This window comes from Blennius ocellaris (assembly GCF_963422515.1).
Source record: "Blennius ocellaris genome assembly, chromosome: 12".
Classification (NCBI taxonomy): Eukaryota; Metazoa; Chordata; class Actinopteri; order Blenniiformes; family Blenniidae; genus Blennius; species Blennius ocellaris.
Window position 1 is genome coordinate 14,082,081 of NC_137661.1, and position 26,238 is coordinate 14,108,318.

A 26,238-nucleotide genomic window follows, 5' to 3' on the forward strand; every position below is an offset into this window, starting at 1 on the left:
CACACACACACACACACACACACACACACACACACACACACACACACACACACACACACACACACACACACACACACACACACACACACACACACACACACACACACACACACACACACACACACTTTTCCTTCCTGCTTGTAAGGAGCAGTGTAAGATCAGAGGAATGCAGGCTCTCCCCTGGCTCTTACCTAAGGCAACTGGAACCCTATAAAAACACAACAAAAACAACCCCACAGTTTCCACTCACACATAAACTTTAATGCCCCGTCTAATTTCCCTCCACCCTGCACCCAGGTCTGTGTGCACATGTATAGGTGCACGTCCAATTTGGTAAACTGCGTGTTTTTAATCCACAGAAGCTTCAATTAAGACATCCTCCCGTTCCTTGACGGTGCCTCAGTCACCTCATTGCCATACGGCACGTTTTCCCATGTAGCGCGGTCTCAAATGGATTTACCGGCAAGTCTCGTATAAACATAAACAGTGATGCTATTGCTTAATCCTTATTATTCCTTGGTTGCTTGCAATATTCGAGAAAATCGGTGGTTAAAATGCACTAACTTAAAGCCTGACAGCCTGTTGCTGGAAGGCATAGCAACATGTTCTGGAAATGGCTCTTTGACACTCGGCTCTTGACTAAACCTGTCATGTTACACAGAGCACAGCGTCACACCCGCTTCAACAGCCCCGTTAAAAAGCAAATACATGAAAACTCACACAAACATGGTCTTTGATGTAGTTTACGCACCTGCTATGGAAAAAAAGTTAGGACGTTTTTTAAAGATTACATGTTTGAGGAGGCACGTAATAAAAAAGAAAACGAAAAACTGTCAATCAAATGCAATAACAGAAAAAAAAAATGACGTTTAAAAATGTCTGAACAGGGACCCCTTTTCAAAGGTTTGTGAATAAAACAAATCTGTTTTTATTCAAAAGATTTGATCCCAAATCAAAGAAATGTATCCCCATTAGTGTAACCCAATCATCCATGACACTTGTATCTGAATTTTGAGCAATTAATTGTGTGATTTCAAGCTTTGTATGCCCTACTGTCACAGCCGGAAAGATTCCACTCAATCAACATAACAAATACATCCATATTTCCAGGATAATTAATACAAACTGTAAACTAAAATGGCCATTTCCTGTATTACTTTCCCAGCTGTGAGATCTTTCCAATTTCATATACAGACTTTATAGTTGATGTTGAAGTATAAACATGGCCAAAGTTGTAAAGTTTTGAACACTGGCCTGTCTACCAGAGACAGAGGAGAAAAAAAACAACATAAGCTATAATCGCCTTGAAGAATAATACACATTTTCCTCTGTGTCTTACACAGGAGACATTATTTGTGGCAGCAGAGGTTGAGAAAGCTCACAGTTTTTGTTTTATTCCTCTTTGATATCCGCACAACTTCTGACAAGTGTGCGTACTATGCTGTTCATCGCTGTTTGTAGATTCCTTGATATAACAATCTTTGTTTCATTACAATTTTGTTCACCCGTAATGCCTACCTTCAAGTGTGCCGTTCCCCGACTCCACAATGCAGTTGAGTCATTTCGCACATCAAGCAGATCCCAAGCCCATAATTACAGATCACTTGCCCACAATGCTCCAGTCAATGAATGCTAATCGGAGGGCGTGGCACGTCCACGACCCTTGGCTGCTTATATTAGAAACAGCCATCCGCATCATGGAAATCATTACATAAACCATTTGGAATTAGAACATCAGTCGCCTCAATTGATTTCTGGCAAGAAAACCCGTCTATGCATATTCTCATTATGTGTCTCGGCGGACCGCTTTACAACGAGCAGCTTGATGGATTCTGGAAAGGTGCTACGCCATCACGTCTGCAGAGAACAGTCCGTCAATATGAAGATTTCTTTTCTTTTTAAGGCTAATGTTACAAGCAAATACAGTATAAGGAGCTATGATTTTAATTACGCAAGGACAAGTTGCTTTTTATCACCTGAGAAATAATAGACTTTCTAACTGGTATGAAGGGACTACATTAGAAAAAAGAAAAAAAGAAAAACATGGGAAAAGATTAATAAACAATCACTTACTTCTCTGGCAGTGGGTCTGCGACCAGCATCGTCCCCTGAAGTGTCCGTTGATGGTGCTCTGAGGGCAGATGGTCTGGCCTTGGGCCGTGCCGGGACACACATCCCCACACTCCCTGTCGTCCTTATTGGCCACAATGAAATTGTCCTCGACCGAGTCCAGGATCTTAGACCAGTCCAAGGTGGCAATGTAACACAAGTCAGGGTTCTTCTCTATCCGCACTGCGCCGCGGGTGATGTTCATCAGGCTGTGGAGGCCCAACTCCTTCAGCTGCAGCATCTCATAGAGGACAAGGGCGTAGTTGAAGAAGAGGTTGTTGCCCCGGATCACAGTCAGATTGGGGAAGAGGTCGGTGAGGCTGTCTAAGCCGTAGACCCGAAACAGCAGCACGTAGTCGGTGACGACTCTCAGCTTGGGATAGCTGAGGCCCCGGAAGTCTTCAGTCTTGGTCTTGAACATGAGCAGAATCTTGAGGTGACCCTCGATGATGGTGCACTTCTCCAGCAGCTGGAGGTTGGTCACATTATTTCGGATATCTTTACTCTGGCAAACTGGAAGGGCAAAGAGGGACAGAGAGAAAAGATAGTGTCAATTAATGAATACATAATAAATTATTCAAATAACTTAGTCACCATTCTCACCGGACCATTTGTATTTATCATGTTTAATTCCTTTATCTAATTATATATATATATTTTTTTTTTAAGTGAACCACTGTGAATAAAGGCACATTATTAATTGTAATAACGCGACTGTTTGCTCACAGAGACAGTCCAAACAGCCAAAAGGTTTGTCCCCAATTTGCAGCCATGCTGAATCAAACTGATATGAACATAAACAGATCCTTCTTTTACCAGTGAAGCCATGAAACCACCAGTGATTTGCACTAAGTAGAGCAGGGCCATTCATGAACCAGCCTCAACTCTCTCAATTCCCCCGTCTACAATCTGAGAGGCTGCGAGCGCTGGCTCCCTCCCACTTCCCTCATTCTCTCGCACAAAGTTCCTCTCTTCTCATTGGCTGCAGGAGTATTCCTCCAGAGAGGAAATTATTGTATGGCACTGTCTGATCTGAATGAAGCAGACACGAAGGGGTTAATAGAAATGAAGCCTTGAAGCAGAAAGCTTATCCACGCTCATTCATACTCTTTAGCTGCCACACACACACACACACACACACACACACACACACACACACACACACACACACACACACACACACACACACACACACACACACACACACACACACACACACACACACACACACACACACACACACACACACACACACACACACACACACACACACACACACACACACACACTTGGACCACCATGTCACACACAAAGTACACACACCAGAGGAGTGGAGACTTCATTAGTGGAGAGTTGCTGTAGGAGATGTGCAGAGAAAACACATGCTACTGGAACCTGGCCTTAAATAACGAGACCGTCAGAATATTGAGGAAGACGACAGAAAGCCTCCCCGTTTAAAGTGTGTAAGGAATGTGTAAAATATTATTTCCATTAGAGAGCGAGAAGCTCTTCATGAAGTACTACATCCAAAAACCAGCATTCTTCAAACAGACACCGGTTTGACCAACAACCATCCATCACATTTATTAAACACATAAAAAGTCAAAAAAAAAAAATGTTTATCCGTCTAATCTCATCACTCATAAGACCCAATCAGCTACTAGTATGATTCTGAGTACGTACATATATGAGCTTGTTTTTAGACTGTTATGCACTAAACACCAGAACAGAAAAATCAAGAATAATTGCAATTCTTCTACTGACAGATGTTTTTACCTAATAGAAGACAATTACATAGAAATGGCATGCACGAAAGACAAAACATATCAACGCTTGTTCGGCGACTTATGACGATATATAGATGACAGCGCATTTTAAAATGTATATATAACCAACCCGCAGCAAAAAATGTGGAGCAAATCTTCTCTATAAAAGTGTTTGGAGTAATGTGAACAGAATGCTGTTTGATGTGGGTGAGGTGTGATTTAGTGCTTGGCACTGGGATGCAATGGATAATGTTTGAATACGTACGTTAAAAACCTGCAGTGACGCCACACCCATTCCCACAAACATACCCGGAAAGCACTCCGGTAGCAGTTACATGAGGAAACTTCACATGTATCATAGACCACTGAATATAACCTTATTTACTTGGGAGTCCAGATTGCCTTGAAGAAATGCCGTGGATTCTATCTCACTCCAATCTCTTTGATTTGATAAAACATTTCAGTGGGAAAAATTGCCCAATCTCGCGAACATTCAAAAGCAAGACCCGTGAAAAATAACAGCAATGGTTGATTTTTCAGGTTTAATCTAAATCCTGACAACTTCAGGCATGCAACGACCGTGAAATATACATTTCCGTTGATGTGTCTGAAGTCTATGAAACAAAACAAATGTCTTTTAGCTGTGAGAAAAAGACACTACAATTGTTATTTCAGGACTAAATATTTGTTGCGTGAAAGAACATAATACATTACAATGCGTTGTAAAACATGGTTATACATAATCAAAAAATACTCAAAAATTATTTGCTGGTTAATAATGTTAAGTTTTCAGTGTTTGTCAGCGGTTAAAAACTAATTTAGCCTTATATCACAAAAACAATCTAATGCTGGCAAAGTTGACTGCTGCTTTCAGGCACACAAATACTCATCACACTCCATCTGTGTATCTTTCATGCAGTTTAATAATGGGGAAAAAGCAGCTAATGAAAAAAAAAAAAAAAAGAAAATAGCTGGAAGGTGCATCTCCAAATAGAAGAAGTCCAATTGTGCTGCAGCAGTTTGTTTCCTCTGAGTCGTTATTGGCCTCGGTGTAAGCTACCGATTAACTTCCCACACTGTTAATGGTTAGCGAGACAAACATGTCAACAGATCAGGTACAAACTCTGACTAAAACCACATCAATGAAATGACTTCTACTAACCGAGTGCAGCCAATGAAACGTGATGACGCTCACAATTCCAGCGCCGTTTTCTTCCAGCCGCCTGTTTGCAGCTAAACTTTTAATATGATACAATACATCAACTCCATTATTTGACCTTAAACTCAGATAAGGATAAGCTTTAATTTACAAACTCCTCAAACGGGTACAATAAATAGGAATGTGATAGAAATACTAAAATGTCACAAAATAATAAAATACTGTGCAATTCTTTACAAAATGCAAATGAAAGCCTACCATACTGATCAACACTTGAGCCCAATTGAGTACCATCAATAAAGTCACCATCAATACGGTGAAGTCAGAAACAACTGTGTCCTTTTTCAAATCCATCCACATTTGTGTGGACAAGGCATTCGAGCTCAACTTTGCACACTTCCGCAACCACCCGGCTTTTTCCCAGCAGCCAAAAACAACTCATAAAACGAGGTCAATAAATCAATCTTATCTGCGAAGCATCTCATGATTTCACACATATTTTGAAAACAAGAACGACAGCAGCGCGTTCGCTCCCGTGCTCTCTCGCCACACCTTCTGTAACAGACTCAAACTGTATCAAAGTCAGAAACCGGCGCACTTTCACAACCTTGCGCCTCTCTCTCCGCCCGTCCTGCCTTATCTACTGGACACATCAAACAGGCCTCCAGGACTCCCACTCACTGTCAGCCTGCGGCACGAACCGGATACTTATTGTGAAACATGACAACAACACAAGCCACGTTACGCAAGAAGAGCGGGGGCCAGGGTGCAGCTCACCTCTGCCCAGAATGATCTTCGAGACACACCAAGAGTACACAAACAAGACCTTCTCACATGGTCGTATTTTTCACAACTGCAGGCTATATGCTGCAGGTTCGTGGAAATTAGGTCTTGCTCCTAGCACAGCACTCGCGCACAATATGTTACGTCTCCTGTTTAGGGGGGGCTTCACTTGTACAAAGACATAGAAGTGTGTGTGTGTTGGGGGGGGGGGGGGGTCGATAAAGCTGGAAGCTCCCCCTGCAAAATGGAGGCTTGTTTTTCAAGCGAGATAGAAATGAGTTAGGGAATGAGGTGGTGAGGGGGAGGAGGGGGGGGGGGGTCATCAGGGGGCAGATGTGGGAAAGACAAGAAGGAGGAGGGAGGAAGAGTCGTCAGAGGTTGTGTGTCTTCAAACAATGAGCCATGTCCTCCCTCTCGTCCCAGGTTTGGTAGCAGGGGGACACAGGAGCAGCAATAGGAGTGTATAGGGAGGGAAGGGGTGATGAGGAGGGTGAGGCTGAGCCAGAAAGGGAAAAGGGGGTCGCGGGCAAATGAAGAGCGAGAGAGAGAGGAGGAGGGGGGGGGGCTGATGGGAGGGGGTTGAAAGTGGTGTAACCTGAGCCCAGACAGGAACGCAGAATGACGTAAGGGACCTACAGGACGGTTGGTGATCACATGCATGAATGGAGGCCTGCTATGGACCGATCTTACGTGACAAGCGAGACGCGCACGCCGAGCCTTTCTTGGGGGGGGGGGGGAGGCAGGGCTCGAAACAAACATGGAAACAAGCAAGTTCTCCCCAACAACATAGAAACACTCAAAATAAAGTCTTCGGCGAGGTTTGCGGTATACCACTGAGACACAAAAAGGCAGAACATGGAAAATGGATTGAAAGACGGAGGAAACACCTGCTGCACACTTTGTTCATTTGTACCAAGATTGAATTCAAATAAAGCAGACGGAAGGACTGTGACGTGACCGTCGACATGAACTGATGAACTCTCGACCGAAGTATCAGGTGAGACATAAACGAAGACAAACTGTCAAGACTTTGTCTGGCCAGGAGGTCTGCTGGACAATGACCGTGATCCCCCCCCCCCCCCCCCCCCCCCCCCCCCGTCGGCCACCCTGCCACGGCAGACCACCCATAAGCAGACGGCATTGTGCTCTCCCTGGATATAAGGGATCTCTTAATTACAATAACAACCCAATCAGCAGCTAATGAGCGCGGGTGGGGGCGTGCAATGGCAAGAGCGCAGACAAGAACGCACTGTACCATACTGTCATACCGTAGACCTCTATAGGAGAAATGTGGGCCATCCACCCGCCTTCTCGGTCTGTTTGACACTTAATTTGGCAGCAGGAATGAGAGGGAAGGAGAAAAAAAAAACGGGGAGGAGGAGGAGGAAGGTGTGCGGAGGGGGTGTCAGACAAACAGAAACAGCAGAGAAAAACAAACTCAGGTTTTGGAACAGGGTGGCCGAGTTAGATCTTTCAAAGAAGACAAAAATAATAAGAATAATAATAATAATCTGAAAACTGATCATTTTTTTGACGGGGTATTAAGGTAGTCTCGATATATGTCCCTGTGCATGCCTCTTGAAAGGTTATGGGTTCTTTTCACACTTTTGCATCACTTTTGCACAAAATTACCATGGCTTCTGTTCTTAAAACATTGTTTTCATACTATTTTATCAAATAAATGCTACTGATGAAGTACGGCCCACAAAGTGTAAAATCATCCAATATTTAGAAACAATGTGTTTTAGTTATTCACACATATAAATGTTAGTAGATCATTACATCAGATCATCAGCCTGCTCAGAGCCTCTATGTTGTGACCAAATAGCTATTATGAGTAATACAACAGTGTTCATAAATGAGATGTTTCTCAGCTGGAAGCACCAATATGATACATATGAGTTCCTGCTAATCCCTGTGTATATTAAACTTATTTTACACTGTCCTCTGGTCCAGTAAAGCAAACAAAACAGTATCCGAGATGATAGATTGTGTTTTTTCATACCTAAAGTTGACAAGTCGGACAAGAGCCCTGAAGATGGACAAGATAAATAAAAAGAAAGTAAATAAAAGGTTGAAATGTAGATTTTGTAGCCAGTATTTACATTCTTTAGCACAAATCATTACGAGTTATAAACAATATTTCTGTAAAACTTATTAAGACACTATATTCAATCCAAACTGCAGAGATATAATGGTTTGGAAGAAAAAATCTTGCTTGTGAGACATTTTCTTTGTGATTTTATAACTCTGAATATTTAGATGTCAGCCTCTATTATTTCATCCCATTTATTTATTCCAAATTAAATATTTTGCTCTGGTCAGGATGCACTGGGAAAAGAAATATAAACATTTTGAATGGGGTATACTCTTTTAAAATGTTTTAAACAACAGTATCCAACAGGGCAGAATTTGAAAGGTACATTTTAGTTCATATTGTGGAATGTAACATGGTGGGTCTCATTTTGTGTGCCTGCCTCTTTAAGAGGTGAGGTGCAAAGATCACTATCCTAGCGGCTGGTTTAACTTTAATCTTCTACTTCCGCCTGATCTTTTGCATGTAACTGGTCACTAAAAGCCCATCAAAACGTGCGGCTAATTCGGGAATAGTGCGCTTCAACTTTTGCGCATGATTCGGAAAAAAGAAAAAAAAAACTGCAGGGAGCAGCAGGAAAACACAAAATTTCATTTTGTATCATCACTCTGTCTCTTGCAAACAATATTCCACTTCTGAATACAACTACTGTAGTAGTAGTGCACAATCGGCCACTCTGATCGCCGCCAACCACTTTCCCAGGCAGTTTGGGGGTTCAGTGTCTTGCCCAAGGACACTTCGGTACGGAGGGGGGGGCGGGGATGGGAATCAAACCTGCAACCTCCCAATCGGGTGCCGACCGCTCGACCAACCAAGCCACGCCACCAACAATGCCTCTACAAATTCCAGTACTTTTACTCCACTTGGCAACCAAGTACATTTTAGTTAAGGTAAAAAGCAGATGAATTGTGGTATGTGCTTCACAAGGGCCCCAGTTTTCAGGAATTGTTAATGCTTGGTGGACAAATTCCAGACAGTGCAAAGAAGCCACACAGAGTTAACTGAAAAACATATTGTACTTTCCGAATTCCACTGCACAGCAGATTTTGTGACAGTCTGATCAAGGAAGACTGTCCAAACCGCCTTCTTTTAATGCGTTCTTCAACGATATCCCAACCATGATGGTTTCAACTCATGTGCACTGGCTGTTTGGAGCAGTCTTCTATTTTTCTATTAAGACTCTGTGCGCTATCAGCCTTAATTTAGAGTTTTGTGTATGCTGGGATTTTATATTTGCTGGCGTTAAAGAAATGGTTGAAATAGCAGAAATGCTAACCTATTTCAGTTACCGTCTCATCTTCACCTCACCTGCCATGTCAAATATGGATCAGAATTATCTCAACATTACTACGACGCAGAAATGATCCGAGTGTGACGAGTGCAACCGAGATCGTACCGATTTCACCGTCACTCTCACTGAAACTGCCGTCTCCACTATTCAGTGAGCACCCACAGCTGCAGCCTTCCTTATAGTCGAGCTACAATTTCAGGCAGATTCTCCTCTTATTTTTAGAGTTGTGCTCCCTGCAGAGAATTTAATATGCATCATCTAACAGTAGCTGGCTGGCGGGTGTGAAAGTGCATCATGGAGGCACTTTTGGAAGGCGAGAGTGGAGCCCCCTATGGCCTGCAGAGCTACCTGCCACTTTGCCTTTCAGTGTAGCAGAGGGCAGCCGCACATTAACTTAGCGTGAAACCAGACCTGTCTAGCATGAAACCAGGTGGCAGCTAACTCTGGACTGTGAGAAGTTTCCTCTCTCCGTCAGCTTAGGGCGCATGTTGCCCCTGATGAGGTGATCTGCTGATTATAGATTTGTCAACAGCTCGGTTGCTGAACAAACCCCAGGAGAGAGAACGTGCAGCCACGGTGCCAAGTAGGAAAAATGCATTTGTTTGTTAATATAACTGTGGAAAGTACTGAGAAGTAAAAGCCGGCTCCCCCCCCCCCCCCCCCCCGTGCACCCACTGCCAAGACGTGGCTTCGACGGTGAGAAATTATGCGGTGAAATTACAAGAGAGGCATTTCGATTAGCATGTGCTGACATGTACCTCTAAAACAAAGAGACTTCGGGACCAAAATAACATTACACGGGCCAGGAAATATACAAAGGGGGCAATTTGAATAATGGGGAAAAAAAAAAAAAAAAAAAAGTTCAGTGCCGTGAAGTTGAAACACACAGGATAATACTTTTTTTTTTTTTCAAATCTTACATTGCAGAAGTGATACAGCAGGCAAGCGTAGCTAACATATGCACTGCCCCGTATTTCCACTTTATTTTTTTAAGGTCATCAGATAAAGGTGGCGGTGGGGAGGGGGGGGGGGGGGCGGTGACAGATTGAAGAGTGTGGGTTGAAGCACCTGTTCCTTCATTGCCTCAGCTTCCCATTGAGGAGCAAGGCAAACGGAGCCGGCCCGAGCCTATTTATATACAAGGCAGGGTCCCGTTACAGCCGTGGCACCAGGCCAGGTTGTGGCAGATTGAAGCGGGTAGAAGGGAGCGACATGCAGGACCTGTGCTGTCAGAAGCTCGCCAGGAGAAGAGAGAGAGAGAGAGAGAGGCCTAAATCAGATCACAATGGTGACTTCGGTTTGTTTCTCTCGCTCTTTAACTTTCAACAGCAGCAAGAGAAAGAGGAGTGGAAGGACGGCAGGAGAAGAGAAGGATCGGTACCAACAAGGGAGGAAAAAAAGAGGCCGAATAACAGACGGGGGAGGCGCCGTGTCACTGTCACTTGTTTTTCAAACAAAGACTCAAAATACTTCCAATGAGCTGTTGGGTTCGACCTTGGACTCAAGGCTGCTGGGAGGGAGGAAGTGAAAGACAGGTGGAGAGCAGGAGGAGGAGGAGGAGGAGGAAGACAAGAGAGCACAGGAAACAGGCTCTTCTCCATATTTTCTCACAACGACAGGTTACCTGTTAGGAACCAAGCCCTGGGATCCATTCCTCCGCCGACCCCAACACGAAATACCAACTTTACTTACATGTCCTCTTGACAGCGAAAAGTGACTTGCAGATCAACTGGATATGAGAGAGACTTAAGGTCATTCCAGTCGACACATGACACTCAAATAACAGAACAAAGTGTTAAAGGATTGGATGAGTCAGATGCAATCTATCCAGCAACCCCGAGGAAAACACACATCTCACTCTACTGTATTCTCCAAATTCCTTCGCAGCAAACTGTAAAAGCACTTTTGTAAACTCAGAAGGAACTAAAATGCAGAAACAAAGACAATCATAGCATGTTTCATGCTCATGAAACATTAACCAGAACATAGAGGAAGCTACATGTAATTTAAAAAAAACCAAAACATTCTTTTCGACATACATACACAATTAATTGCAGAAACCTTGTTCAAAAATAATTACACAGCTGGAAATACATGACCTAAAAAAAAAAAAAAGAAAAAAGAAAAAAATTCTGGCAACACCGTCCTGAACAGCTGAACCAGGTGGCGCTCCTAACAAATAAAACGCATGTTTGGGGGGGGGGGGGCATTCCTGACATAGTCGAAGCATTTTGAAACAAACAGACAACTTTGAAACAGGAGCAAGAAATCAACTGCAGCCTTGACTTGACTGTGTGAAGATACAGTGCGAGATGACACACACACACACACACACACACACACACACACACACACACACACACACACACACACGCCATGAGTAATACAAAAAGCATCTGATGTTCTTTTTCATCTTCCCACGTTAGCGAGTGGAGCGCAGCGCGGCATCTTGGTGTGGTGAGCCTCGGCCTGAGAAAGAGGCGACGAGGGCCCAGTTGCCCTGCTCGACTCGCAGCCACACGGCAGCAGCTGCTGGGACCGGCCCCGCCAACGCTCCGACCCACAAACCAGAGCTACACATGAGGCAGGAGGAGCTCTGGCCCGCCTGGCGGTTCGGCCAAATCTGTTTCTCCCATCCCTATGCAGCGTTTCTAAGTCTTCCACGTCCGCCAGGCTCCCAAGCCTGTGCTGTGATGCTACATTTCCGATGTGATCTTATTTCCCTCGGTGCCGTTAGTTTGTCCTCAAACAGCTTACCATCAAGCACAAGATATATTCAGACATTCAAAGAGCGGTACAAGTAATGAGTGGAAAACCTGCCACGGCTGTGGTTCAACACAGTTAAAACTTTTCGATCAGGTTGTCATTTTATTGTCTCGCTACAACAGTTCATGGGTTTGGTGGAGGTACTGTGTGTGTGTGTGTGGTGAATGGATGAGTAATCTCATCTCAAGCATGGCAAATCGTATTGATTTGACCGGATGGCCTTCTCCCAGCATGTTTGCCAACTCCAACCGACAGCTGAAACTTTAAATCGGATGTAACCGGAAAAAAAAAAAACCACCACATGAGAAAACCATTTTATCGTGACCGTCTTAACATTAAACTACCATTGTTTGGCTGTTGAAATGTAAATGAGTGTGACTTGAGTGAGTCAAGACTACAGGGAGGAGTCAGGCAAGGCAAAATCGCAAGTCGATGAGATGTGACTTCAAGACAAAGGGAAGAAAAAAAAAAAACACAGCAAAGTTTCAAGTGTTCAAAGTGAACTGAAGAGGGATTTAATGATTTTAAAAGTGACAAAAGAGGAAGAAGCAAGAGGGTGGAGAGGCAGAGCGACCAGGTCAGTTTTAATGGCCTGTTTGTCTGCACAGTGAGACCACCAGTTCTCACTGACCACTGCAGAAAAACCTCATATCCACACACATTTGCGCAAACACGCAGACACACATCCTGCCAGCCGACTTCCTTTTTTTTTTTTTTTTCCCCTCCCATATCTCTCCTTCCTTCGACCTTTTCCACAGGCCAGTGTTGCACCCACAGACGTGGTGCCTCCCTTCGTTATTGAAGCACAAGCATGTGATGAATCTGCAGAAATCCCCACCTTTGAACACCAGGTTCATCTTGACCTGATATCATTACACAGGAAGCAGCAGTGCTGGGAACATCATCAATAAAACACACAGCGCTTCAGTTTTGATTTGTACAAATCTCGCGTTTCCATGTTTCCCTTCATAGATTCTCAGTGGCTGCCTCTCTCTCTCTCTCTCCTGTTGACTTTCCCATACAGGATATCCATGAGCATGCTAGGCATTTCTTGGAGGGGGGGTGCTGACGTCATGTTAAATGCCCCCCCCCCCCCAGTAAACAAATCACTCACTGTTCCCTCGCCTCTGACAGACAGGTCCCTGGAGTAGAGGCTCTGTGGCCACAGCGGTATTGTAAAATGACTTCCATTCATTACGCTGTCATTTAACGGCGAGGTATAATTCAATATGGGCCCCCCCCTTTAAACTGTAACAGAATTAGGTACGCTTGGTGCAGGTCCATAAACAGGGTACAAGCGATTCATCTCTTGTGTACCTTTTAACAATGCCTTGGCATCAGTCTCTCCTGTGTGCTTCCCCCTAATGGATCCCGCAATATTCGCCCGGCCACAGCGGGACACACTTTGCACTCCACTAAATCGTTAAGCGTCCGTTTTCTTCAAGGTGAATGACACCTAATAGTGAGCCGGACATTGTTAAGGCAGCAGAGGGCCCGTAATGCAGACATACATACGTGTTTACAACTATCTAGTGGCATTAAGTAAACCTGGGTCCGACCTGGATGAGTCAAAGCTTACAGCTTTCCTATAACTGGTGTTGGCGGAAGGGATGAAGGTAGATGGGCCCCAATTAATACAAATAGACACATACAAGAGTACCATAGATACAATACAATACTACAATGGTGCACTGGTATTCCTGAAAATTGGAAAGCGTATCAAAATTTCCAAAATTATAGGAATTGCTTAATGAATTGGACATTAGTCGAGGGGCGGTTTCGACATTCACATAGAGTGCAATAGTGAGCTTTCAAGAAGGAAAATGTTGATGTAACAAGACAAACCGTGTTTATTAACATGGAATATAAATTACCTCGAGAGCAAAAAGCTGAAAGATGACAGGTCAAATTCCTCACGTTGGGTAGGGGAGTGCATGATTACTATTCAAGTATTTGGTATTTTGGTTATAATTCTTTCAATTCGTTTTCATATAATCAGTATGATTAAAATTTTAAATGAAGGTTTTCCAGAAGTCAGTATTGACCCATATGGAATGAGCTTTAAAATCCTAACAATTAAAATCAGTTACAATTATGAATTTTGCTATCAGTATTAGAACTAATTAGCAAAAATAAATAACGCACACAGATTGTGGAAATAAATTTAAAGATGATGTTGGGGTTGAATATATTCCATATATTAAAAACAAAAAAAGATCTCATTATGATCTGTGAAAAAAATATTACATTTGGAAAACCACGTTGGAATATTGTTCCTTTTTCCAACATTTATTTCTTTTTTTTAATCTTCTGGCACAATTAGCCTTTTGTCTGGCAGTCAATGAGGAATCCGACCAGGCTATGTTTTTAAATAAATATCTGAATGCTGCAAAGGTATTGATGAAACCAGTAATTGCTTTTAAAACAACCACCCACTCTGTCCAAATGCTTTTTTTATGCTTTAGGAATTCTCAAGTCTTTATTGCAACAGTAAATTTGGACATTGAGCTTAGCCAATTCCTAAAACAATAAGTCAAACACTCTTCAGTTGGTTCCCTACTTCCGTTTACTTCTGAACAACATTTAATCTTGAAAAGATGCTCAGATGGTTGATTGATACTGTGCAGACTTGTGAAGGCTGAACTCATTAATTGTGAATGTTTTCTCAATTTAACAAACACTGAATGATATGTGCTCAGGTTGTACACTGCACCACGCACGAGTGGATTTAAACGTATGGTATATTTGTGGTTGTCATGGATAAAAGAAGAAGCTTTCAACTCCAACAGTTAATAACAGTCATTCGTTGATTGAAAAAAACCCAACATCTCTCGTTTGAAGACAACAGACTGGCCAGAGTTGAATTCTCCAAACGCTATCATTGGGGCTTCAATGGAAAACTGTGATTTCCACGGAAACAAGGAATAATTTTTTTTTTAGTTTGTTTATTAAACATAAGTTTGAGTTTAAGAAATGTTCCTTTAAATCTGGCAGATGCCGACTTCACCTGCTTCCACGGTCAGATGGAAGAAAAAAAAAAGACTATAAAGTGTGTTGAAGGGGAGCGATGAGCAACTATTCATCGTAAAATAGTGTTTGTGTATTCACTGTCCAACAATGTTCCGTTTATTATTGATCCATTCATGTTCTATACTACTTTTATCAGGAGCCCTGCAGTCAATTAACTAACGGCAAAGGCGGAATACAACTCAAATCCATAGCCGTCATGAGGGACTCATTTGTTTGGTACCCAGGGCTATAGGCTTTCCTAAGAGCATAGTTTGCCGTATATGGCATTTGTAGACGAGTGTTTTTAAGGGCTACGCCGATGCGTGTTTTCTGATTCATTTTGTTTTGGCACATGTAGTATATGTTGATGATATAAGAAGTCCATTATAAGGTACTGCTAAGGCTGAGATTTACAAACATGACAAGTTGGTGCACTGTGGGTGTCAACCTGGCTATACAAGGATCCACTGGGGATCAACAAAATGTATAAAATGTGAATTGAAAAAAAACAAAACAGGCTTTGTTTTTTTTTTTCACAGAGCCAAATAAACAAAAAGTCAAGAGTCCACCACGTTTTAATGTCATTTAGTGCGAGTAGCTTGTTTAGCAGCAGCAGCAGCCACAAACATAAAATTATCTTGAAAAAAGCAACAAAAACAAATATTGCTTCAGGATGATATTGCTGACTTTTATTGGATCCTTACCAAGAGGCTGAAGCATATGTATCATCAATGGCAGGATGTTTCTATTCAGGGTGTTTTAACAATGCGACTATAGATGATGTTCGATTATGATGAAAATACATGGAGGCTCGAAGTGACTTCAGACGACAAGTCGTTGGGGGATCATTGTAGCCTGCTGCTCGCCCGGCGACTGCTGTCACCATAGAAACCCACCTGAGCCTAGCCCATCAGAACAAAACCAGATTGCACCCCCCCCCCCCCCAGCCCGGCGTACACACCATCACTAAACGCACATGACACATACAGACACGAGTGGCTCATAAAAGGACATACAAACAAATAGACACAGACAGATGCAGCGCGGCAAGCTCCACACAATAAGCGACGTCCATGTGACTGGGCGCTGTTGTCCGCCATGTGCAGGTGTACATGCTAAGCATTACTTAGGCCCAGCTGGAGCAAGCAGGCTTAATAAGAGAGGAGAAAACAACATCGAGGGGGAGACAGAGGTGTCAAATGGATGGTGTTCACACGTTTAAGAGGTTTGAAAGAGGAGGCTTTCCCACACCATAGAGTGGGATTAGCAGGTGTGTGTGTGTGTGTGTGTGTGTGTGTGTGTGTGTGTGTGTGTGTGTGTGTGTGTGTGTGTGTGTGTGTGTGTGTGTGTGTGTGTGTGTGTGTGTGTGTGTGTGTGTGTGTGTGTGTGTGTGTGTGTGTGTGTGGAAGACCAGTCCGCAGGCTGTGCGCATCTGCAGTGTGAAAGAAAAACAAATCACTGGATGACAGTGAACCCTCTTACCCCTGAACATACAAGAAAAAGAAGGGAGGGAGGGTTGGAGGAGGAATGCAGGGTAGATACTGAGAACGTGGAGAGACGGGTCAAGAAATACAGCAATGAAATAGAGTTTCAATTAATGGATACAGGAGGTATAAGGAGGGTAAACGTTTAGTCTTTAAGTTTAAAGTCAAGTTTTAAATAAAAAAATAATAATAACGCCAACTCTCACATTTAAGAAGTCTGACAAGACTACCTTATATATGTGCAATGCCAGCCTGTGTTGCGTGACATGATTAACTGAGAGTCATTGGGCTGTGTGTCAAATGGTTACTTCTCAATCATATGACTGTCCTCAAAATAAATTTAACCCATCAGGTCCACGCACTCATGCACGCGGTGTTCTGACGTACTCAGACATATGATACAGACACAAAGAGGGTACGCAACTCCTGCACTATGTTCCACAAATAGTGTTTCGCAAAAGAACGCGGGCGTCCCAAGTGACTTTCCCTTTACAATACAGCCAGTGAATCTCATATCATTTTTGGATTAGAGAAATAGGTGGAGCTTAAATCTTTTTATTGAATGAATCAGAGGCCGTTCTGAAACCGCAAGAGCATCAGTGTCCAATAGTTGTATATAATTGCTTTTGATAAAGATTGTATAGTTCCAAGGAAGTATTTAGGGAAGGGGGACCCTGCAGATCTAATTTTATAAGACAAACCTTTCTATAATAGAGATTCCCAGTTGTGGTATATGAAATAAAAGTCATGTACAACGACATCAAATCAAATACCACCTTCAGATACTGTATTCTTCCGATATGCCATCACTGTCTGATCCAAGTTATCCTAAAGTTACAAGAGTCTTTGAGTTTGCTCATTCGGGTGTTACATTCACATTAAAAAATAACTATATCATAACATTTCTTACATATAATGAACAAACAGTGACATAATTGACTGTGTAAATATTCCTTAATGTCTTAATTTTTTTTTTTTAATAATCTGATGAACTTATTTATTCAATGTATGTATTCTGAAGATGATAAGACTCTTGACAATTACACTCAAACTAAGGTCGCCATCTTTAACGTATTCCGCTTTGGGCAGCATCGGTTGTAAACCACAAAGCAAAAGGAAGCAAAAGGACACGTGGACGCGGCCTCAGACGACTTGTGTTTCCGCCTGCAAAACACCCTCAAAAGATCCCGCTGCTGATCCCGGCCTCGCAGGCCTGGCTCAACTTGGATTTTTCAGCGTGAAGTCACTAACGGTTATAATAGGGCCGATCCAAACGGCAACAAGGACTATCAAATCAGATTGTTGCAGCATGGCGTAACGTCGCTCTGTGTACATGTGTGATCCCCGCACCCCCGTCCTAGCCCCTCCCAGCTACACCACATTTCTGTGCAGTGAGCACTGGTTTACATAAACAGTCACGGTCCTCTATCTAGGAATGGGAGTCAGAGGGGGCTTTTCCACCGGAAAGAACCAGGTGCTCGTTCGGGGCCCGGGCAGGACTGAGCACCAGTTCTTTGTCTTTCCACCTCCAAAAGCCCCGGCCAATCGGAGGCTAAAACTGGCGGCGACGCTGGCCCCGCATTGTTGCTGGGCCAGAGCCGGGCCAGACACGTCATCGGCTGGGGGCGGAGTCATCGCTGGAGTTACGCTGAACCGGCTTTCTGAAATCTACAGCGAACGCGGAGCAGTTATAGAGAAGGAAAAAAAAAATATTTGTGGGAACGATATGTCGTTCCCTCAAGTTAACAACGACAGGGAACGAGATCATTTCATCCGCGATCGCGGAGCCGTGGCCCTCCAACTGTTGTGCTACGGAGCTCCTGCACTGCGTGTATGACCACAGCCTGAGGTCTGCGTTGCATGTGTCTCTCACTTGGCGCCGTTGACAATGGAAAAACAACCAGTTCTTTGGCGGTGCTCATTTAAGAACTGGCCCTGGCGCCGGCCCTGAACTAGCACCTGGTTCTTTTTGGTGGAAAAGCCCTAAGAGAGAAGAGCATCAGCCAGACATTGCATTTATTAACGCACATGACGTCAAACCACGTTGGGTAGAGAGACGTCATGTGATTAGAGTGAACAAAAATGGTTTTTACCTTTTGATCTGCTATAGTTACACTACCTTCCAGTTATAAAAAAAAATAACGTACACCTACTTTCTTGTTTTATCCCATCAGGGCTAGATCTAGAGGCAAGACTCAGAATGAAAGACATCACAGATCCTGGCTCGTCTCTCGTTACTGTAGGTACGATATCCCTCCAAAAGCAAAACCTCACTTGGTTTTGACTGCAATTAAGATGTTACAGCTGTTTCAAACCCATCTTTCTGACATCCAACATGAAATCATTTGTGAGGAAAATCTCAGGAAAATGACTGAAAATATTGCTTTAACAATCTGAGAATATAGCAGTAAAACTCTTAGGATGGAAACTGTCATGAATCCTTTTTCATTCTCTGTCACCTCACTCATTACTTTTCATTATTTACCAGTGTACTTGTACTGGGTTGCATATTAAAACTTCAAGATTTTTCTCACAATTGATAAATTGGCATCTCTAAAATCGATGAACACCACTCAGACTTAGCTATGTCCAATATTCAACAATAGATGATGATTATTCAAATTGTTTACATTGGATAAAATCAATCCCTTTAAACTTTGCAGATGAGAATCATGTCAGCAATCAAATGATTAAATAACTAATATACTAATAACTCAAAATTACCTTATGAAATAGTCTAATTATATAAGATATCTTTGACAAATAAAGGACTTCAATTGACATCATCAAGACTACATTTTTCAATAAATGTTTTGGATTTAGTTCTATAACGCCATTCCGGCCAATCGGCCAAAACTGATCGACTGTTTCTTACTCTTAACATTAATCATTTATAATAACAGAATCCATTGTATTAAAAAAAAATAAAACTCCATTTCTGGAAATGAAGGACATTAGATTGATCATATTTTAAAAAGTCATGTTTTCCTCATTGAACTCCATTTAAAAAAAAAAAAGAAGAAGCTGATGTCCTTGTTGCCACTGCCTTCAAACAACATTTCCAGGGATTTAAGGGGGCACCTGAGGCAATGAGCTGATTTACGAACAATCTTTCCCCAGAGCCGGAGACACTTACCTGGATGCAAGAGTGAAATGCCTTCAGGGGGAGCATGTGGTCAGAAACCCATATCTTGGTATTTATCGCTCTTTAAATATCAAACACATGCTGAAAAATATATATGAATAACTTTTCAAAGTCGATTATTGGCCATCCTCGTCTCCTTTTCCACCGTGTAATAAGAAGAGCATTAACATGACGCTTGAGTATTTAGCAGTCAAACGCAAACGTACAAGGAAATGTGCTTGTATTTACTTGACAACCAGTCAAAATGAGCCGAGGAGGTCAAGAAGAGCAGGCTGGCTTTTTCATCCCATCTCCTGTACCTCTGTTGAAAAGAGTGCTGGGAATATCGACACATATGCACAAAGAGCAAACAACGTGGAGAGAGAAAGAAAAAAGAAAAAAAGAAAAGCGTAATGGTAAGTTCGGAGAAGTTAAAAGGGATACTTAGAGAGATAAGAGCAGAGGAGGAAGCACTTAGGAAAGGCACCCAACAGTTAATTTCCTTTAGCAGTACATATCGCCTTCCTGGCCAACACTCAGAATGCAATACACAGCTGGTGGAGCCTCAGTTCATGACCCCCCCATTGTCTGCCGCCTCTGAACATGGCCTTCCCAAATATACAATGACAATTTACAATCAGCAGTGGGGCGGTATTGTGAAAGCCACGAGTCGGTGTGTCGCCTATGAAATGTAAAGTACAGGCTGTTCTAATGACAAATAATGCAGCGTGCACGTCCCAAAGACCAACTGCTCAACGAGAGGCATTTATGCTGAAATAATTCCCCAACATCTTAAAGCATTGGCGACAGAAACATCCGTGAGAATAAAACTCTCTAGATTGTATTCATCTATACATGGTCAAATTTCTGTTTTTGCATGACTATTGACGTTTCTATAATGTATTCAGTATATTTGAATTTAATTACATTAACATCTCCATGCAAGTGTTCATTCTTATTTCTGTATTCTTTTATAAATGTATTTATTATTATTATTCATTGTTCTAATCACAACAATGTGACATGTTTGCTGTCCTACATTTACACATCTACTTGACCAGCAAACATCTTTCAGGATTTCGCCATCATTCCCCAACTTCACAGAAGTAGAATTAATACATTTGACTGGACAAAAAAAACAACTTGAAGATGTCTCCTGAGTCTCAAGGAAATAACGGATTGCAATTCTTCATCACGAATGGAAACATTACCGTAATCAAATGATTGACGCAACAAGTGACGAGTCTTTTTGACGACCTGATCTCATTTTCTCTAACCCACAAATGATATTTGTGGTGACTTTGACCATAGCCGAGAAAACAAATGATAAATTAAAACACGGAGTCCCGTTTTCCTTTTCTCGTCACCAGCTATCACACAAAGTAAGAGATTCAACAGAAGATGGCGAGAACCATCTCAGGCTCCCACTTTACTCTTGTGCTCGTCGTTGCCTCCACCTCATTTGTCGTTTTACGTATTGAGACAACTCCTAATACCATTTGTCTCTGTGATGAATTGGATGTGTGGCGGGTCAAGGGGCCACTCGGGGCTTGGGGGGGGGGGGGGGGAGTGCTCACAGGCAGCCTAGTCTTGAGCCCATCGCCCCAAAGTACACACTGTTCTCATGCGCAGCCACCTCCTCTGGACACACACAGTTGCACACAGATATAGAAAACATACATTGCCCGGACGTGGGCAGGTCAGGAGCTGAGAGATGAGATCCTGCAGACAGCGCAGGGCAGCGGGAGTGACTACTGACACACACACACACACACACACACACACACACACACACACACACACACACACACACACACACACACACACACACACACACACACACACACACACACACACACACACACACACACACACACACACACACACACACACACACACACACACACACACACGGTGGGCCACTTCAAAGGCATTCCACAACATGCACAGCATTGTAGGAAAATGCCAATGTGCACTTCAATGAAGAGTGCCCGAGTGTCCACATGAGCTGCACCAAAACTCACACACAAATGGAGATCACCTCGACTCGCCTTGAATTCTTTTTTTTTTTTTTTTTAATCGCTCCACATGTTTCTCCATCAGCAGAGGTGGCAGAGCAACTGCTCAACCTGAATAAATGACACCGACGCAAACATTTTGCCTCACAGTGTCAGAGCGTGAGCAACATCAGGCAATCTGTGTGACAGAGCTGGTCCAAGAATCGTAAGTGGTGTGGAAAGCATACACAACAATGCATGTTCACGACTTCCAGAGCTGTGCTTACAAGTCTGAGAGGAGCAAGGGGGGTGTGGGGGGGTGTGGGGGGCTCACAGTTGCACAACTTGTTTTTCACAACTTGGACCAGGAGACACCTCACCAGTAACTTCTAAAACAATGTTTATTGATAACCATGACAAACAGTCCAGTCACAATCCTATTTCCAATAGTGTGCTCCACCGATTGGAGCAGTACCAGTGTGACATACATCAATGCCGCTTTATTTTATTTTTTTCTCTCTCCCATAACCGAGATGAAAATGCAATGTGGACTCAGAATGAAACATTCTAAGTATTTTGGTTGTTACCCCTGCCCCCACCCTTTTTGGCGTAAACATCCCAAAAGTTCCAAATATGGTCACTTCCCAGTGTACTCTGAAAGCAGGAACAGTCATGACATGTACCCCACTCCCTGAGAGCAAAAGAATGAAAAAAAAAAAAAAAAAAAGAGGGGAGGAGGGGTACCAGCAGCCCTGTCTCATAAGACCCCCTTTCAGGGGCCTCTGCTCTGTCTGCATACATGACCTGCGTAAAGTCGTCAGATCATTTCCTCTTAACCTGACCACTGAGAGCATTTTTTTTTAAGTAATCGCCAATCAGTATGATTAGTAAATTAAAGACTTAAAAAGGAATAAAGAACAGATATTAATAAATGTTCTTGAGGCCAAGTCATTTTCACATTTGAACTGGTCTACCTGTTGACGCTCTCTGGACTGACTGCGTGTTTGGAACACCGAGTCTACTTGTGCAACACGTCACGTAAAAGAAAAAAACTATTACGAATTGCAGGAGGATGAATGTAGGCCAAAGGTTAAACCACTGGCAAACATTTTAAAAGTGCTTTAATTGATTTCCGAAGAGTTCTCGTCATTCTATTTGTACGATGAGATGCCCATTCTTTTAAAACAAGATAAGACTTAAACGGTCACTTATTATGCAGTCAAATGCTTCTTCTGCTGGTCTTCTCATCCTTACTTTCTGATATGTCAAATCAATTTGCATTTTATCAAAGTTAATGATTGCTCAAAACATGACAAAATCAAATATATAAATATTGTGCTACAAAATAAACATTTTAAATGACAAAAATACACAAATGATCCCAATGAGAGATGATCATATATATCTTATGACATGAGTGAATGAGCACTGGGTGTGTGTTTTTTTTTCTTGCAGTAAAAAATCTCATGAGCCTACCATCAACGTATCATGTGTAAAAAATAAAGACCTCTGCTGTAAATCGTAACACTACTGATATTATTATTGGGGTCAGGGCAATACACAGTTTAAAGAGAGATCGTTATCTCCATACATCGCTCTCTCTCTCTCTCTGGTAAAGCACGGTTTAGATAAGGCGGCGTTATTATGTTGTCATAATCAAAACTCGTTATTCATTGATAAAAAAAATAATAATAATAAAAACACCTGCGCGCTGCGTGGACATCCTCCAGTGAGGAAGACGCCCCGTGCTCTGGAGCAGAGGAGCAATGTAGGCTAATCCACCACTAATGAAGAGACTTCTCAGCGTCTGCGGATAACTTGTTTACGTTCAGGCGGCAGCGTGCGTGCGTGCGTGCGTGCGTGCGTGCGTGCGTGCGTGCGTGTGTGCGTGTGTGTGTGTGTGTGTGTGTGTGTGTGTGTGTGTGTGTGTGTGTGTGTGTGTGTGTGTGTGTGTGTGTGTGTGTGTCGCCAGGAGAGGCCTGGCCCGGCTCACACAGGGCCGATCCTGCTGCTCCCAGTTTAGACTCGCTGCAGCAGACCACCCTCCTCCAGTTAAGCGACTAATCTGGCCCTGGGGCTGCCTCCCGCAGCACAGGCCGTTCAGACGGCGTCTTTAAGAGCCATAGTGCGGGAGGGCGGGAATGGACCCCAACAACACCACGGAGGAATATCAATTATTACGCGCAGACGCACTCAACCGCTGAAATTACCACCCCCAGCCCCCCCCTCCTTTAATTAGACCAGCTCGAGCGTCTGAGCATGCGCAGCAGTGAAGGCGAGAGTCCCGTGACTTCTGTAGTAACGTCTTGATAGACGAAATGAAAACATTAAACTTTGAACACGCTTCTCTCTCGGCTCATTTCTCTGTATAATAATCCCATGCGGACTGTGAAGCAAACGCAGTAAAAATAAATAAATAAATAAAATAAATAAATAAATAAACATCGCCCCAAACTATAAAAACAACAACACTTGCATTACATTCAAACTCTGATACATGCCGGCATGCGTTTGCAATGTTTATCTCACACTTTACTGTCACTCTACGACACTGTTCTCAACTTAAAACTTGAAGTTTACATTTTAATGTGAACGAGTGAAGGTCGGAAACTGCACAGGTTGTGTTTGTAGCAAAACAAAAACAACATGTAGCCAATGTTGAAGGGTTACGCAGCAGGTTGCAAACAAACAAACAAGCAAACGTTCGGGATTTGATTTCAAAAGGCGAATACTCACTTTCTCCGTTTATTAGTCCACACTGGCAGACGATGCAGGTGCAGATGATAAAAAACACAATTTGTGCTCGCAGCTTTAGCGTCGACTGGCTCATTTTTACAGACGGGTGAGTGGTGAGGTGTGCGCTCCTCTCCAGGCTTCTCCAAAAAAAAAAAAAAAAGCAAAACAAAACAACGTCAAGAGAGAAATGTCTCTTCAAAAGCAAATAGCAGAACTGTTAAAACTCAAGGTCCAAATACTGGTGTGACTCCCACCCCCCCACCCCCCACAGTGAACCGGGGGGTGGTAATAAATGTATGATTATCAGCCCAGTCAAGTTTGTGAGACCTGGAAACAGACGCAGGCCTCTAAATAACGTGATCTTGGGTTCTGGCTACACACGTGCGAGTGAAAATCTTCATTTTCCATAAGTGAAGGCGACAGTCCACGTTCATCTGTTTTGACTTTGGTGCTCCGCTGGATTGAGAAGGGGAAAAAATAATGGTGCCGCTGTTTTTTAATCTCTAATATCCCACATGCGCAAAAGGCTCGCGCGGAGATCCGCTGTTGTCGAGTCCACTGGTCCCGTGCTCAGGTCTCTGCAGCGCGGTGCCGTGGTGAAGGGAGACTCTCCTCTCGCGCACAAAAATACGCTCTCTTCTGGTGTTACAAGTCGGTGTTTTCCTCCTTTGCAGGCAGCGTGGCTCTTCTCGCGCACGCAGCGGCCACGGGAGTTGGCTTTGAGGCTCGTGCCAGTCTCCGTCCAGAAGAGAAGTCCTCCAGTCTCTAATATCACACACACGCACGCACACATACATACATACACACACACACCCCCGGGTCGTTTGTCGTTATCTTGCAAACATCCTCTATTTAAGGGGCGCAGGAGCACATCCCAGGAAACTCCTCGGGGCTGCTACGTGCAGGAAGAACGTGCAGCTTTTCCTCACCACGACCTTCCTCTGAACTCCCTCACCCCCGCTGACCACCGCGCCGCAAACGACTCATAACAGCCATAAAACGACGGAACCGGGAGGGCTGGGGGAGAAAACTTCCGAGGTGGGGTGGGGGGGGACACACGCGACTTCTCCCGTGACAGTGAAACGCACGAAACAAAAAATGTCTATGTATATATATCTAGAATTGTCTGCATTTTAAACCTGAGCGTCGCCGTGTAGCGGGGCAAGTCTTCCGCGCGTCGCTCCTCGCAGATTAACGCGAGCTGACTGGGGGGGAAAAACAGCTAACGTTAGCGAGCTAATCCAAAACAAACGAGGTTTCCGAGTCGGTGGCGGATCGGAGCGGTTGGGAAAAATAAAAATTGAAAAATAAAAGCGCACAACACGCGCATGTGACGCGAGGAGCCCGTCTCCGCCGGGCGACACGAAACGAGGTAAACAAACGTTGAAAAGGCTTAAAAAGACGGGTCAAGTGTAAAAACTTGGATTCCCGTTCCGTTCAGAGATCTCTTCTCTCCCGCAGGTTCCCCTCTTTCCGTCTCTCTCTCTCTCTCCCTCTCTCTCTCTCTCCGCCAGTAAACAAGTCCTGCTCGTCACCTCAGCTGGGCCACACGTGGTCTGCGGGAAAACACGGAGCTCACAAGCCGCCCCGCTAGCCCCGACGCCCGGATCCGGACCGTCTGAAGCGCCGCTCTTTGTCAAGGAGGAGGAGGAGCAGCACCGTTTACGCACCAAGAAGCACACTAAAGTGTACAAAACACTCCCGAAATCACACGCCACCATTTGATAAAACTGCAATTTAACAGGCTGGGGGGGTCCAGAGGGCCAGGAGGGAGCAGTCTGTCACTAAACATCACACAGATGCATTTGTACATTAAATACAGATCGAAAATTCACACAAGGAGATACAAAAATAACCCCAAACTACTTTGAAGGTGAGACAATTCCCAATAACTAATATAGAAGAGTATTTTAAGTTTC

At 43.5% G+C, this 26,238-nt stretch overlaps 1 protein-coding gene across 1 annotated transcript in view; it reads right to left on the reverse strand.

Annotated features, from left to right (window-relative positions):
* The window catches only part of insrb (insulin receptor b), a 72,274-nt gene extending 46,493 nt beyond the window's left edge, over nucleotides 1–25,781 (reverse strand). Inside the window, exons 1-2 of the mRNA XM_080506597.1 lie at nucleotides 24,320–25,781; nucleotides 2,074–2,622 (exon numbers count right to left, since the gene is read on the reverse strand). Coding sequence (XP_080362723.1) covers nucleotides 2,074–2,622; nucleotides 24,320–24,413 — 643 coding nt within the window. The 5' untranslated portion in view covers nucleotides 24,414–25,781. The remainder of the gene's footprint in view (nucleotides 1–2,073; nucleotides 2,623–24,319) is intronic.
* Nucleotides 25,782–26,238: the final 457 nt, after the last annotated feature.